The sequence below is a fragment of the Protopterus annectens genome, chromosome 1.part0 (assembly GCF_019279795.1).
Source record: "Protopterus annectens isolate FY-2018-M chromosome 1.part0, PAN1.0, whole genome shotgun sequence".
NCBI lineage: Eukaryota > Metazoa > Chordata > Ceratodontiformes > Protopteridae > Protopterus > Protopterus annectens.
Window position 1 is genome coordinate 1936841774 of NC_056725.1, and position 15962 is coordinate 1936857735.

The 15962-nt window shown below is 40.9% G+C and overlaps 1 protein-coding gene across 1 annotated transcript in view; it reads left to right on the forward strand.

Moving 5' to 3' along the window:
* The window catches only part of SLC45A2 (solute carrier family 45 member 2), a 1296083-nt gene extending 1282536 nt beyond the window's left edge, over positions 1–13547 (forward strand). Inside the window, exon 7 of the mRNA XM_044070238.1 lies at positions 12929–13547. Within this exon, the coding sequence (XP_043926173.1) occupies positions 12929–13162 (234 nt within the window). The 3' untranslated portion in view covers positions 13163–13547. The remainder of the gene's footprint in view (positions 1–12928) is intronic.
* Positions 13548–15962: the final 2415 nt, after the last annotated feature.

Consider the following 15962-nt stretch of genomic DNA (forward strand, 5'->3'; position numbering starts at 1 on the left):
GGTGACCAGCTGTTCCAGGGCGTTTGAGTTTTTAAACTCTAGGAAACATTGGGCAAAGGACGTTGTACATGAGTAATTCTCCCACTCAGTGTTTGGGTAGTTGTAATCTCCTCATATAATGGTGTTTGATAGGACCTTTATATTTTCCACTGTTCTCAGGAATACTGAGTGAGGTTCCTGAAACAAGGTAGGTGATCTGTAGCAGGCTACAATCGGACAAGCAGCTTTGCCCAATGTTAGTTGCACTTGCATGGTCTCCAAGGCCTCATGCTGTGCCACTAACCTGAAGGTGTGGGTATCCATAAGGTAAATGGATACACCCCTTCCTTTTGTATTTCACTCTGGGTTTTGGGGCCGAAGATCAGTGGGATTGTGAGTGTTTTACGTGGAGCATGTCCAACAGCTCTGTGTTTGACATAGCTTTGTATGTTAGGCAGAGATCACCTCTGAGTAGGTGATATGCGAGAGAATATAGCTGGAGCATTTTGAGATGGTCTGTGCATGGCATGTATTTCAGGCCGCTAATGCTCTTTGTGAGGTATTTCTGCAAGCTTCCCAGTTGTTGTAGATGTCTTGTGAGGTACATAGCAAAAGGGGCATTGTACTCTATTATGGATCTAGTGAGTGATGAGTAGAGGGGAACAGTGTCTCTTCTATTCAGCATGAGACACCTTTTGTGATGAGGTGTGCCATGTAGAAGGATTTCCTGACTACTGTGGTGAAGTGATTATCACAGGTGTGTCCACTGTCCACCTGTGACCCAAGGTCTCTTATCACACTTTCAGTGTTAAGTATACTATCGCCTATGTTGTAGTTCATGGCTACAGAGTTTTTACCAAAGGGGATGACAATGCACTTATTGGTATTGAAATTGAGGCCATGGCTTTGACACCAGGCATCTGTCTCAGTGAGGCCTTTTTGTAGGATGTCCACATCTTTAGTATTTACAATTATGGCTCCTCGTTTGCAGTCATCTGGAAACTTCATTAGCCACAGACCTTCCATGTTAAAGTTTACTTCAGGGATCTAGATACAAAACAGGACAGGACCCAGGACTGAACCCTGTGGTACTGCACTCATCACTGGTCCAAAGTCATACTTGGAGTCTGCTACTTTCACAGTGTGTGTGTTCTGTCAGTGAGCCAGTTGGCAACCCATCTTGTGACATAGCAATGTATACCTAGTTTAGTGGGTTTATCTATAATTCCAGAGTGGGTGATGGTGTTGAAAGCTGTGGCAAAATCTACATAGGCTGTGCGAACCACCTTACCCTTGTCTACAGTTCTGGTGACTGCTTCAATGTCGTCTATCAGGTTTAGGAAACATGATCTGCATTTTACAAACCCAACATGGTTGTGGTCCAGATTTTGGAGATTGCCAGTGTCTTTTTTTATAAGTTGTATGATGATACATTCTATGGCCTTGCAGAGCAGGCTCATCAGGCTAATGGGGCACTAGTTCCTGGGCTCTGTGGTGTCTCCACCCTTGTGTAGTGGGATAACCGATGCTGTGCACCATTCAGCAGGCACAAAGCCTGAGATGAGGCTATGACTGAACATGGTACGTCGGTGTGGTTCCTGTTCATTCTGTAGTTTGTGTAGAACTCAGCCTGGGAAGTTATCTGGTCCCATGGATGCTATGATACTGGCTTTGTAGAGTGTTTTTTACCTGTGCAGCTGTGATGACAGCAACTTTGCAGTCTTCTGTTATAGAGATGTTCTCTTTCATGGGTGAGAGGGGGGTAAAGTTAGCACTGATCTTATCTGCCAGGATGTTGGCAATATCAGTTGGGTCTGTATATTTAGTGCCATTGAGCTGTAAATCAGAGCAGATCTGAGTGTTGCCATGACATGGACCTGTCTGTTGGGCAGAGATCTCCTGAGTAGACAGTATGCAACAGAGTACAGATTGAGTGAAATTCAGTCTTGTTGCATGGGGCAACTGTTTGAGGCCAGTAATTCTCTTGTTGAGGTACTTCATTGGTCTTTCCAGCTGCTGCAGGTGCCTAGTCAGTATCGATCTTCTTTGCTTTTTCACTTTCTGTGAACAACTTAAGTACTTGTGGTACATAGTTTGATTATGACAGGGTTCCAATATATTATATGTGTCTGTTTTCATATAACTGTGTGCACAAGGCAGGATTGATGAATAGTGACAGGTTCCTGGGGTAAAACATATGCAACTGCCAGATATGTGTGGCCCACTGCTGTACTCAGACATGGCCTTAGTGTGTGAGCATGCCCAGTATGACCTTTCAGTATGTTGTTGCCTGACATTTGCTTCATTTATTTGTGTGTGAGCATGCCCAGTATGACCTTTCAGTATGTTGCTGACTGACATTTGCTAAATTTGTTGAAGTGTGTGAGCACGCCCAGCATGACCTTTCAATATGTCGCTGACTGAAATTTGCTAAATTTGTTTAAGTGTGTGAGCATGCCCAGTATGGACATATATACTATATGTGTGTGAAAAATCAAGTTGGTTTCTACTTCAGGGCTCACCTTTGTGTTGTACATCGACAGGAAGCACGCTGTGCCTGCAGGGCTTCCATGAGTCACTTTGCATAGACTTATCAACATTTCGACATACAGGAGGGGCAGCTGTTATTTGTACATTTCTACCCGGGGGGCACACCTGATTGTTACTGTGGGTGTACATAGGATGAGGGGTTCACCTGACACTTATACACATTTGTTAGGCCTGCACTGCTATGTCAGGTACTCCATTTCAGTCTGTACTGTTGCCTATCGTACTGGCTTGAGGCATACTACTGTACTACAGATCTTAGCTTCCAATTTCACGTATATTAGTTTGTGACTTCATAGCCTATCCAACCCACATCACACTGCCTGGCCTGCTGTTATCTGTCTGCATAGGCCTGGGGGGAAGTTCAGAGGGCAAAGGTTCCTAGAATTTATAAACTCAAATGCTATGGAACAACTTGTTACCACTCCCACAAGAGGGGAAAACATACTGGACCTGATCATCACCAACATGGGGACTCTATGCTCCAGACCAGAAGTGTATCCCTCACTGGTAAGATCAGACCATAAACTAATCTCAATGGACATTCACATCCCGACCCCACCCCCTGCCCAGAAAACCACAGTGAAAAACTTCTCTAAAGCAAATTTCACACTCCTCAAAACCGAGGTGGAATCCATCAAAGCCCCTGGGCCTGTGGAAAATATGGCCCAGACCGCAGAATCCTTTATAAATGCATTCTATGAACACCTTCAGGAATGCATGGATCATCGATCCCAAATAAAACCAAGACCCAATCCTCCAAAGGTAGACATCCTGTCTGGTGGACCCCAGCCATAAACAAACTATACAATAGAAGGAGGAAGCTACTAAATGATAGAGCAAAATCCCAAAAAGGGAAGGCATCACTGAACAGTATTAGCAAAAAACTACGGGCACTCATAAAATTGTCTAAGGCCAGCTTCAAGAAAAATTGCACAGGACACTAAGGATAATCACAAGGCTTCTTTAGTTATGTTAGGAACCTGGGTGGTAATTCCCAGATATGCTCAGAATTAGTCCAAAATGACAAAAAATACACTGAACCCACAGACATTGCCAACATCCTAGCTGACAGGTTCAGCACAAACTTCTCCCCAACATCCCCACCAAAAGGGCAAATATCTATCCCAGCAGAGTGCTGCCCCCCTGACATCTCAGATGCTCAGGTAAGAGCCGCCCTCTCCAAAAAAAAAAAAAAACAGCATCAATGGGACCAGACGGTGTCCCGGGCTGCGTCCTACATGAACTCCAAGAAGAGCTAAACCCAAACATAATACTGTTCAGTCTCAGCCTTACTACAAGATATGTGCCCAAAGAGTGGCATACAGCAACAGTGGTCCCTCTCCATAAAGCTGGTGCCTCAATGGATCCTGGAAACTATCACCCCATAAGCCTGACTAGCTTGGTCTGCAAAGCTATGGAAAGGATCATCATGGACCTCATAAATAAAGATATTGGGGACCTACAGACACTGGATCCTACCCAGTTCAGCTTTGTTAAGGGCAGATCCTGCCTCTTAAACCTGGTTGATTTCTTTGAAACAGTCACCAAGGCCATTGACGAGGGGAAGGTGGTCCACACAGCCTACCTGGACCTCGCAAAAGCCTTCAATACAATACCCCACTCGGGCATTATTGATAAGCTCACCAGCTTAAATATAACCCCCTATGTCACTAGATGGATTGCAAACTGGCTCAAGGACAGAACCCACATGGTTAGAATTGCTGGAGCCATGTCAGACTCCAAACCAGTTACAAGTGGTGTCCCACAAGGCTCAGTCCTGGGACCTATTTTGTTCTGTATATATTTCTCGGAGGTACAGGCCAACACGGAAGGACTGTGGCTGACCAAGTTCGCAGATGACTGCAAACTGGGCGCCATAATCGACTCTCCAGCCGACAAGCATCCTCCAAAAGGGCCTCATAGAAACAGACAACTGGTGCCAGAGCCATGGCCTCAAGCTAAATGCCAAAAAGTGTATAGTCATCCCTTTGGCAAAACAAAGTGCCCAAATTACCACATAGGTGGTAATCCATTAAGTACAGAAGAAGTAATTAGGGACCTGGGGACCCAAGTTGATAGCAATCTCTCATTTGACAACCACGTGGCCAAAGTGGTTAGAAAAACATTTTAAATAGCCCACCTAATCATGAAGGGATTCACATCTAGATCAGGGGAGGTCATCGTGCCTCTTTACCCATCCCTCATCAGGCCCATAATTGAGTACAATGCCCCTTTTGGGATGTACCTTACCAGATACCTGCAGCAACTGGAAAGACCCCAAAAGTACCTCACCAAGAGGATCAAAGGGCTCAAACAGATGCCATATGGTGCCCGGTTAAAGAAACTCCAGCTCTACTCAGTGGCATACCGCCTGTTCAGAGGCGATCTGTGCCTGACGTATAAAGCCATGTCCAACCCGGAATTAATGGACATGCTGCACCTCAGAAAATCCAAATCCCATCGAGCTACGTGAGAAACTTGAACCTCAGCACTGAAATAAATAGGACATGCTGGAGGGACAGATTCATAACCCAGAGGCTCCCTTCACTCTGGAATAAAATCCCAGTCCAGGTTAGGCAGAGTCCCTCATTGACTCTCTTCAAGAGGAATCTTGATGAGTGGATGGGAGATCGTAGGTTTACCCCGGGTATCACTTCTGTGTCACTGTTAGACAGAGGCACAGTATACTAACCTCGAAAAAGGGCATAGCAAAATAAATTTAAAATGGGTGGCGAAAGCCAAACACATTCTGGCTAGGCTTATAAATGCCCTAGGGCAGTTAGCCTAGTATGAACCTATGATACAGCATTTGTTTATGTTTGCGTTAGTCTACAATTGTCCTGCTGTGTCTGTGCCAGTGAAATGCTGTCATGGCTTAGTGGTTCTGTACTGTGGCTATAGTGCACAGTATCCTGAGTTCGAGCCATGTCACTGCTTTTTATTTTCCTGCTGGGCAGACCTAACTGGTTAAGGAATAGTAAAGCAGGTGTGAACGTTTTTACCCGACTTTGCTCAACTTTGCCTGACTTTGCCCAACATTGCCCAATGTTGCCCAACGTTGCCCGACGTTGTGCTAGTTTGCGCGGTGAGCAGCTCTGCGCAATTGTGCTTAAATATGCTAAATAGTGGTAAAATGTGCTTAGCACTGCTTTATATTGCTTAAAATAAGGAAATCATGCCTCAGGTGGTGCTGCAGGGCTGCCTATGTCGGATACACATAGTACATTCCCTATACATGTTTGAAAACAGGTAGTGTCAAGTTAGGCATCCCTTTTATTGTATGTGCGAGTCAGAGAGAGGTGTCATTTCCAGGGTTCCTACTGAGTCAGTGTATGTGCTATGCGTTGCCTCTTTGCCAAGGCCAAGGCATACTGGGCACACCTCCTTCTGCCTACTGGGGCAGGCTCAGGTTGTTCCTCCTCTGAGTCACGCTGTGCCTGTGCAGGCCTTGGCAATGGTGGGGGGCTGTTTGGCCCTGCCCCATGCTGTTCCTGCTGCAGCTGTTTTCACAGGATCATATTGTGTAGCATGGCACATACCATGACAATTTGGGTACATGTAGTTGGTGAGTACTGCAAGGCTCCACCAGATGTCTCCAGGCACTGGAACCGTGACTTGAGCATCCCAAACACATGCTCAATAATGTTTCTTGCTTGTGCGTGTGCCTCATTATGGCGTTCTTGTTTGGGTGTGTGTGCATTTCTGATGGGTGTCATCAGCCACAGCTCCAGTGCGTATCCAGCATCCCCCACTAGGTGACCATCAGGGATGTCCCCATTGGCAAACATCTGGTACAGCTGTGTCAGATGCCAGATGTGGGAATAGTGATAGCTTCCAGGGCAGCCAGCACACACATTCATTATTATGCCCTGGGCATCGCACACGACCTGGCAGTTGATAGAGGGGAAGCCCTTGTGGTTGATGTAGACCCTACCCCACTCACCGGGTGGTGCTTTGATGTGTATGTGCGTTCAGTGTATTGCACCCACTACCTCAGGGTATTCTGCTATTTGGTGGAAAAGACACATATTGCTGGCCAATGCCTCACTGGAATTGGGGAAATATACGTGCTCACCGACATGTGCTGACATGGCATCCAGGAACTGGCGCAGTACCCTGGATGCTGATGCCTGTAAAACCCCCATCATATCACCAGTTGATCTCTGGAGGTTACCTGTAGCTAGTATTCGTAGGCCAACACATACCTTGGTATCCACTGGGATGGGTTCCCCTCTGTTGGTTCTGTGTGTGAGGTGTGGCCAGCACAGCTCAACAATTTGCTGCAGGAGGTCTCTGTCCACTCTAGAGCGCTCCACTATCTCCAGCTCATGTAGCCCCTGGTAGGTTACCCTGGGTCTGTACACTCTTCTCCGTTTCCTCACTGTGGGTTGCTCAGCAGCATTCACAACATCACCACCCTCAGCACCTTGCACATGTTGGCTTATGATAGCAATAGCAGCCCCTAACATTTTGTCAGACTTAAGCTTTTTAAGTTTTCACTCTTTGTATACTGCAGTGTTGCAGAGTTCTTGGGAAAAAACAGGATTGACTGCTGTTTGCAGAGTTTAAAGGGCTGGGCCGGGCTAGTCTACTGCCTGTGTAATTGGCTGATTCTGATATATTTCATCTGGCAGCTCTGCTAGTTCTCCTTGGTTAACTTCCTACTATTTCTTTTCCTTCCTTTTTCCCTTTCTGTTTCCACAAGGAGCAGCGCCGCACAAACAAGCGCACACACACGCACAATCGTGCACACGCTGTGTGCCTGTTTGCAAGAAATTTCAGATATATCCATGGCGTACACCTTTGGTTTCTTGTTTTCAGCTAGGACAACTGTAGACACACTTCTTGCAGTCCTGAGCAACTCAGGGCAAACACAAGCCACTGTGCTCCAATCAGCTTACAGTCTTTCAGACATACCCCCTCATGATGTCACCTATTTTCTACTCTACTGCTCCCCTACTCCTACACTTACACTCTAGGGACATAGCTCACGTGCCGGGGAAAATTGGGATTCACTATCCTTATCCTCATTTGCATAGGATTGCCTACTAATGCTTGGTTACATCTCTCACACTAAGCTTCCCCCACTTAGCAACCACTACTCAGTGGCCATGTTGTTTTCAGCCTGCCATTCACCTGCATGGCAGAACAAGCTTTTTAGTGAAAATGCCCATTTGTGATATTTTTCACTTTTTTCATTTTATTTACAGTGCAGCACGTTTGTGCGCCGCTGCGTTACGCTTAAACATCGGCGATCGGGGAAATAAAAATGGATTTTAAGGATTTACAACATTTGCAAATGCCAATGGCCTTATATCTGGCCATTGGCATGCTTCCTCAACTAGATGCATCCTTTATTTGGAGCTGTCATAGCTCCATTTAGCTATTTGCAGAACGGTACTCCTTTACCAACGGAGTACATTTCTGCAAATAACACTACTCTTCCACGGACAGGTTAGTGTTTCCTGGATCGCAAATGTACCTCATTTGCATACCTTTCAGCAGCAAATGAGGTAATTTGCATACCATAACACTGTCCGTGCAAAAGTAGTTTTAGAAGCTCTCATGCATGCCCCTGCCGGCTATTGCTGAATCACTCTGCAGACATATTGCCTGTCTCTACTACTCTTAGACTCCATGTATGCCTTTGTGAATCCGGCCCAATGTCTAAACCAGCTGTACTGGAAATATTAAATATAGTAATAGAGATAAAACAACTGGAATTGCGATCTTTAGAAAACGGTAGGAGTAAATTACATAGAAAAAATGGGAATTATAGGAACAATTTATGCATAGGAGGGATGAGCTTTAAAAGAAGACAGGATTTGAATGAGTTATATATTTGGATGACGACTGAATAGATTAAAAGTGATGTATAATGTTTGCAACTAAAATTAAGTCAATATGTTTTGTGATATATAATGTTTGCAACTAAAATTGTCAATATCGTTTGAGATGTATGTTTGCAACTAAAATTATGTCAGTATAGTTTATCATTTATATAAATTTATAATTGTCTATGTCATACGTGATAATTTAATAAATACATTTTTGTTAAAAATAAAAAAAGATCAAAGCAATGCAGTTTCATGTTCTGAATGCCCATACTTTTAGTACTTCTAAAAGATATGAAATTATTTCTTTGTGCTGTAGGCATTTGATAATGTTTTTTTCCAGGCAGAGTGATACATTATTACCTGGTAGTGCAGTGTTTACCTTTGTTCACTAACCATATTGATCCTTTGTTTGTGCAACATGAAGACATATATACGCCAACAGTAGCATCCATTTTTGCAACATATCTATTTGCTGAATGTGACGTGTTGACCAAGGCTTGTCTGTGAGTTATAGTAATAAATGAAGAAAGCTCACTCACTTGTCAAAAAACAGTCTATAAACAAGAGTCACACGTTGTGATATTAACTCATTTGTTCTTTAATACTCTTGAATGCTGCAGTTTGTGTACAAAACATTTCACCTGAATACAGTTGGATAGGAAATTCAGATTTCTTCGTTTACCAGATATGTAATTTTACAGTTTATTTTAGTTAAATAAACTGGATGATTTTCTTTAGTATTATATCTTAAGTCCCAGATAATGGAGGGAGCTTCTGTAGCTCATTGTAGAGAGCATATGTGTGGGAGCTTAAATCTTTGTTTAGCTGGTTGAAACTTGATAGCAAATGCTCACCATTTCTTTCCTTGACTCCTGTTATCCTGCAGTTGCCAGGGCAACTGTACATTACCACTTCAGTGAAACCAATGAACACATGTTGAAGTTTTTAACTGTCAGGTAGCCATCATACATTGCCCTTGCTTCGAGCAACCTTTAGCTACAGATGCACTTTTCGCCGAGTGAATTGCATCATTTATTTATCTGTGTGACCTGCCTAATGGTAATTGAGAGAGTACTAAGGTACCATCTGTCATAGCTTCTGCACTCGGTAAATTATGAGTGTGCAAAATTGTGTAAATGTGTATCATATTTGTTCCATGATGCAGACAGCATGCATACATGCCATCAGCTGTTTACATTTTTTATTCAAGAGGGTGGCTAATTTATCTCTTGTGCCAGTCCATTTACAGGACTAAACATTCAGTCTAACAGTGTCAGTACCCAGCTAACATAATCATTATTTCCTTGGCAACTATACATGTATGATGACTACAGGTGACCCTACATGATCTTGGCTGCTACAGAGAAACTAGATATGGAAAACCATTTGTAGAAGACCTTGTGAAAAAGACCCTGTACGTGTACTGAAACTAAAGTAGTATTATAATGGCACAAAGACCACAGTGATAAATGACTCTGCTTTTCTTGTCTATATTAATGACTGGTATAGGAGTGGCAGCAACACAGCCAACCTTTGGCAGCTTCCTAGGCTGACTTTGCTTTTCCATTTTTGAGATCCATTATTTTTACAGTTTATGGCAGTATCATGCAGTTCAAAAAAATTAAGAAATAAATAAAAGAATAAAGAAAGGTTGCTTGCTTGTTCTGATGCATCCTACTTTTGTGCAGTATCTGGGCTACCTGAGCAATGTATTGGGCATGCTGTCACCTATGTGATCTGTTGTACATTGTTATATTATTTTCACTGTGTAGAGAAAGTTACATAATGAGGAAAACATCTATATCCACAGTCGTATTGCAAATGTGCTTTACTGATCAAATTTGTTAGCAATGTTGACTAATTCACCACACCTGTTTTTAGTGTAACTCTAAATACCATTGAGCTTAACCGCTTTATGTAATAAAAAGTCTTTCACATTCATATTCAATGACTTATCACACTGCCTAGCAATAATAGCATTGGATGGTGTCCATTCCTCCATGTCATGACCACTTACATAGCAAATTCAGGATACTATCATGTACCGTATCTGACATTGCTCACACTAATAGTAAGAAATGTCCTGTATAAACCGCTGCTTCCAAACTAGCATCGAAGTGTACTGCTCTCCTTTGTCATGTTTCCTAAACTGGAATCCTCGCTTTATGTCACGGCAAAATTAAAAAAAAGTGACTGCCTTAACTGTTGATTTCTGTTCATATGAACTTAACCCATTGCTTTAGCTGAGATGTGTTTTACAGGGATCATTTATATTACATACATACATACATACATATTTAAAATATTTTAGGTATGGGCAATAATGCCATTTTAGTCTGCCAGTATACCAAAACACTCATCCCCATAATACCCGTCTAAGTTGTTTCTTAAAAATATCTAAATTAGTTCTTGCTTTAGTATAATTTTGTAGTCTAATCCATGCATCAACTACTCTCTCAGAGAACCAATTAGTACATCTCTCATTCCTATATAATCTGTTGTGTATAGGTTGTGTGATGATTCTGTGCTATTCTTTGATAACCCAAAACATTACCAGAGGTGGTTGCCTCATAATGTCCAGCATAACTGAATAAGGTCTCTTTAACATCTAAGTGAGACACTGTACTTGTTCAGATGTTTAAAATCTTTCATAATAACTTCAACTTTTACATCCATGAATGCCCTTGGTATGTATTTGCTAATAAGAATTGGTTTTCTATAATGCTGTATATTATTATGCCATACTTTAATTTGGATCTAATGTTACTTGCAAACAAGTATTTTATCATTTCTAATATATCCAGGTCCTTAAACAAAGCCAAAGATTCAATCACTGTGCTGTAGTAAATATTTACCATTCAGCCTATGTCTCTGAAAGATCATATGCTTAGTTTTTGATGTATTTTCTGCATATTATTCTCCTGTACCCCAATGGTCAATTTACTCAAGCATTTTTGCAGACAGGCTCTGTCTGTAAAAGATGCAGTCAGTGTATCCATTTTCAAATTATTTACGTATAGACTTTAGAACACGTTAGATAAGAATAATAGTTCTGAGAAAGACATGGATTTCTGTGTTAGCTGTATTTCTATGGGACAGGCACAACACATTGTCTTTCTTAGAGTCACTGACATCTCATTCTCATTAGGAATTCAGCTTATATTCTTTTCTGTCATTCTGTGTGTAGAATCACTTACTGATGACTGGATCTTTTAGTAAATAAAGTTCTCATTTGCAAACTACAGATATCAGTTTTAATTATTTATAATTTGGTAACTAGGATATCAGACTAGTCATGGCCCATATATACTACAGAGGGCTGAAGAGAAAATCACCACAAACAAGAAAACACACACTCTGTCTCTCACTCTATCTCTGTCACACATGCACACACATGCATACACACACACACACACACACACACACACACACACACACACACATACACAAGTTAGGAGCTTAATTGCCCTCATATAATAGGTTGTTGTTTTAAATATAATTTAGTATGTATTTACATTTGTGACAATTTTTAAAAATATTTTTTTCTGGGACTTTGAGAAGTTTCCTTTAGAGTTTACTGGCAGTAACAACTGGCTGAGAATTAATTGGCTTTTTGGGCAGTCAGTTTGCAAAGTTTCTTCTCCATGATCTTTGAAGGTGTGAGCGACATTGTTATGGGTGGAATGTACTAAAAATAACTGTAAAGCTGGACTGCATATGCATCCTAATTTCCCTAACAGGCCATTGTATAATTATTTTTGTATAAAACATTTAGAATCTGTCTTCATTGGTTAGTAAGTACAAAGAAATTCTCCAGTGTGATCATTTAAACAACATTGTATTGAAACTCAGATCATTAAATAATTTTCCCCATCTGTCATGATCTTTGCTATGTCAGTTGTTATTTCCCTACTTTGTTTCTCTTATCCTTTAGTTATTTCCCTACTTTGTTTCTCTTGTCCTTCATTCTTCATTTTTTAACTAAGTACTACCTGAGCTTATCTATTTTACACAAGGCAGTATTTGGTTCATGTCTTATGGCTTTAGCACTATAAAAATGTTGTGCGTTGACTCTGTTTATTTATCCAGTAAGCTAATTTTTTCTAAGTTATTGTTCTTATAGTGCTTTTATATTGTGTTTTTAATTTTTGTTTCTCACTTGATGTTGGATTTGTCTTATGGCTTTACTTAATTATTAAGCAGGTTTTTATCAGTGGATTTTGTTCTGGAGAAATCTCACTTGAATTTAAGAGATGAAAGTGTTTAACCTACTTTTTTATTAAAGTATTCTCTGCTAATTTTCATTTGGTAATATTCATCCAAGTACATGACTTTTATTTTTCATTTCCCTAGATTCATGTTTTTAAAAATTCTTTTCCTGCTTTTAAGAAGTATAACACAGATAATTGATGCATGTTTTGGAGTTGATTTTTGTAATGCTTTGAAATCCTATACATTAAGAACAAAAGAGACCTTTATTTTTTTTTCTTTCTGCTTCATTTGCTTTATGATGTTCTCTGAACAAGTCATGTCTTTACATATTTCATGTATTTTTTTCATAGCGGGAAAGACAGCTTGGTGGGAAGAAAACAGATGGCAACGATCACGATAGAGGCAAAGGTGTTGACTGTGCAGCCCTTACTTGTATGGTTCAGCTAGCACAAATCATCGTTGGAGTTGGACTGGGCCTTCTAGTTAATGCTGTTGGAAGCAAAATTGTTATTGTTGTTGCAGCTTCAACTGTATCCCTGATAGGGTGTTGCTTTGTTGCTCTTTTTGTTCAATATACAGAGTGACTCTTAATTTTACTGTAACAGACATGGTAACACATTGGAGCTTTATGAGACTTTTGTGATATATGTCAAAACGTTTTGGCAAACTGTTAAACATCATTTAATTCTCCCCAGTCCTTTTATTTAATGTTTCACATTTGATTCCTCTATGCTTGGCTGTGTCATTTGACAATGAAAACAAATGAGAGAGTGTGCAGGGTTTATAAAGTTGCTCCTTTCCCTGCTTTCAATGATGGATGTATATTTTGTTCATTATATGCTGCTGTGTAATCATCAACCTTTTTGCCTGACAGTAGTTTTATTAAGTTATTTTAAAGGGTGCTGTGGATGAATATGATAGCTAGAGGTACCTCTAATCAGCACAAAATAAAACATTGATTTAGCATTATATCAGACTAAATTATTTGTTTTTGTTGTCTGGCTTGAAATGGAATTTTAGAGGCTTTACTACATCAGAAAAGTCCCTAGAGTGCTGAGATCAGATGAGTTTAAAATTAAAAATTGAAGAACAGTTCCTTAGTTGTTGTTGTGGACATATATGTAATATGTTCTTTCCCAGTAAATGTAGTACTCCAGCTATATCTTTACCTAGGTCGTCATGGTCTTTATTTGACATTGTGCTCATCCATGGAAACAAACTGTGATGTTAGCAGTAAATGTTTTACATAAACTGAATTCAGAATATTATGTTTTCACATACATAATTTCAGTACAAACTGCAGATAAAATGAAAAGTTTTTACACTCAGCAGGAATGAAAATTTCTTTTAAGTATTCTGTTTTATACACATTAGGAATGCTTAATAAACAATTATGTGTCTGTTTTATACACATTAGGAATGCTTAATAAACAATTATGTGGTGTACATCTTACATCAGGTTAATCAGCACACACATATACTTTTTTATGTTGTGCACCTTTTTCCAAATTATGTTATTGTTTTATTCTGCTGTGGAAATGTGATTTCTTATAAAACATCATAAAAATAGAGAATATAGCAATAACCCACGCCTGGGTGTGGGTAATGCTAAATTTACCCATGGCTGGCGTGGTTTGGTCGAGGAAAGCCCTCGGGATAAACAAACAACCGTGGGTAAATTTAGCATTACCCACACCCAGAAGTGGGTTATTGCTATTATACCATGACATTATTTAAGAAAAGAAACTATTACTTTTCTTAAATAATGGCATAGTATAATGCCTGTTTACTGCCCTTCCACAGATGTCTGGCATCCACGGCAGTTCTGATGTACTGCGCGCCTGCGGTACATCAGAGTTGTGAGCAAAAGCAACGGAGAAAGCAAGATCTCCCTTGCTTTTTTCAATGTTTCCCTATGTTAAATGAGTTTAACATGGCGAGACAGTTTTAAAATAAGCAGCGGAGATGTCCGTTGCTTATTTTAAAACTGTCTCGCTATGTTAAACTCATTTAACATAGCTAAACACTAAAAAAAGCAACGGAGATCTTGCTTTCTGTTGCTTTTAAACACTGTCTCGCTATGTTAAATGGGTTTAACATGGCGAGACAGCGTAATAAGCAACGGAGATCTCCGTTGCTTATTTTAAAGCTGTCTCGCTATGTTAAACCCATTTAACATAGCGAGACAGTGTTTTAAAACGAGTTATACTAATGGAAAAAGTCCGCAACCGGACCTTTTCCATTAGTATAACTTCGATTTACAACGAACGCTGGCCAATCAGCGTGCACGTTTTGGGGGGGGGTCATGGTATAATATAACACACGCCTGGGTGTGGGTAATGCTGGATTTACCCACGGTTGGCGTGGTTTGGTCGAGCGAAGCCCGTGGGACCAAACAAAGCCAACCGTGGGTAAATACAGCATTACCCACACCCAGAAGTGGTTATTATATTAATGACATTATTTAAGAAAAGAAATAATTACTTTTCTTAAATAATGGCATTTTATAATGCCTCTTTACTGCCCTTCCACAGCTGTTTGGTATTCTGCGGCAGTTCTGATGTACTGCACATGCCTACGCAGTACATCAGAGCTGTGGGCAAAAGCACTGTTTCGCTATGTTAAATGGGTTTAACATAGCGAGACAGCTTTAAAATAAGCAACGGAGATCTCTGTTGCTTATTGTAAAGCTGTCTCGCTATGTTAAACCCATTTAACATAGCGAAACAGTAAAAAGCAACTTTTTTTTTTTTAAACTGTCTCGCTATGTTAAATGGGTTTAACATAGCGAGACAGCTTTAAAATAAGCAACGGATATCTCCGTTGCTTATTTTAAAGCTGTCTCGCTATGTTAAACTCATTTAATATAGTGAGACAGCTTTAAAAAAAAGCAACGGAGATCACAAGATCTCCGTTACTTTTTACACACTGTGTCGCTATGTTAAAGGAGTTTAACATAGCGAGACAGCTTTAAAAAAAGCAACGGAGATCTCCGTTGCTTTTTTTAAACCTGTGCCGCTATGTTAAACTCTTTTAACATAGCGAGACAGTCCCCCGGATTCATGAAGCTCGGCGCAAGGCTGGTGTAAGGCTTGAGCCGGCAGTGCAGTGTATAATCGGCGTAGCAGCACCACATGCATAGTAATGAGTGAGTGCCGCAACCACAAACACGTGCAGAGGGCACATGCGCGAGCCCAAGTAGGATGCGCCCGTAGGCGTGGCCAAGCCGGCAGGCGAGGAGCAACCTAAAGTGCTGACTGTCACAGGCCGCCTGCAATAGTAACCGCACCAGCCAGTGTCCGTGGATAATGAAACATACACAGAGTATGCAACATAGTACCAGTTCACACAAAACGGAGAACCAAACATTAACTCACAAAGTCC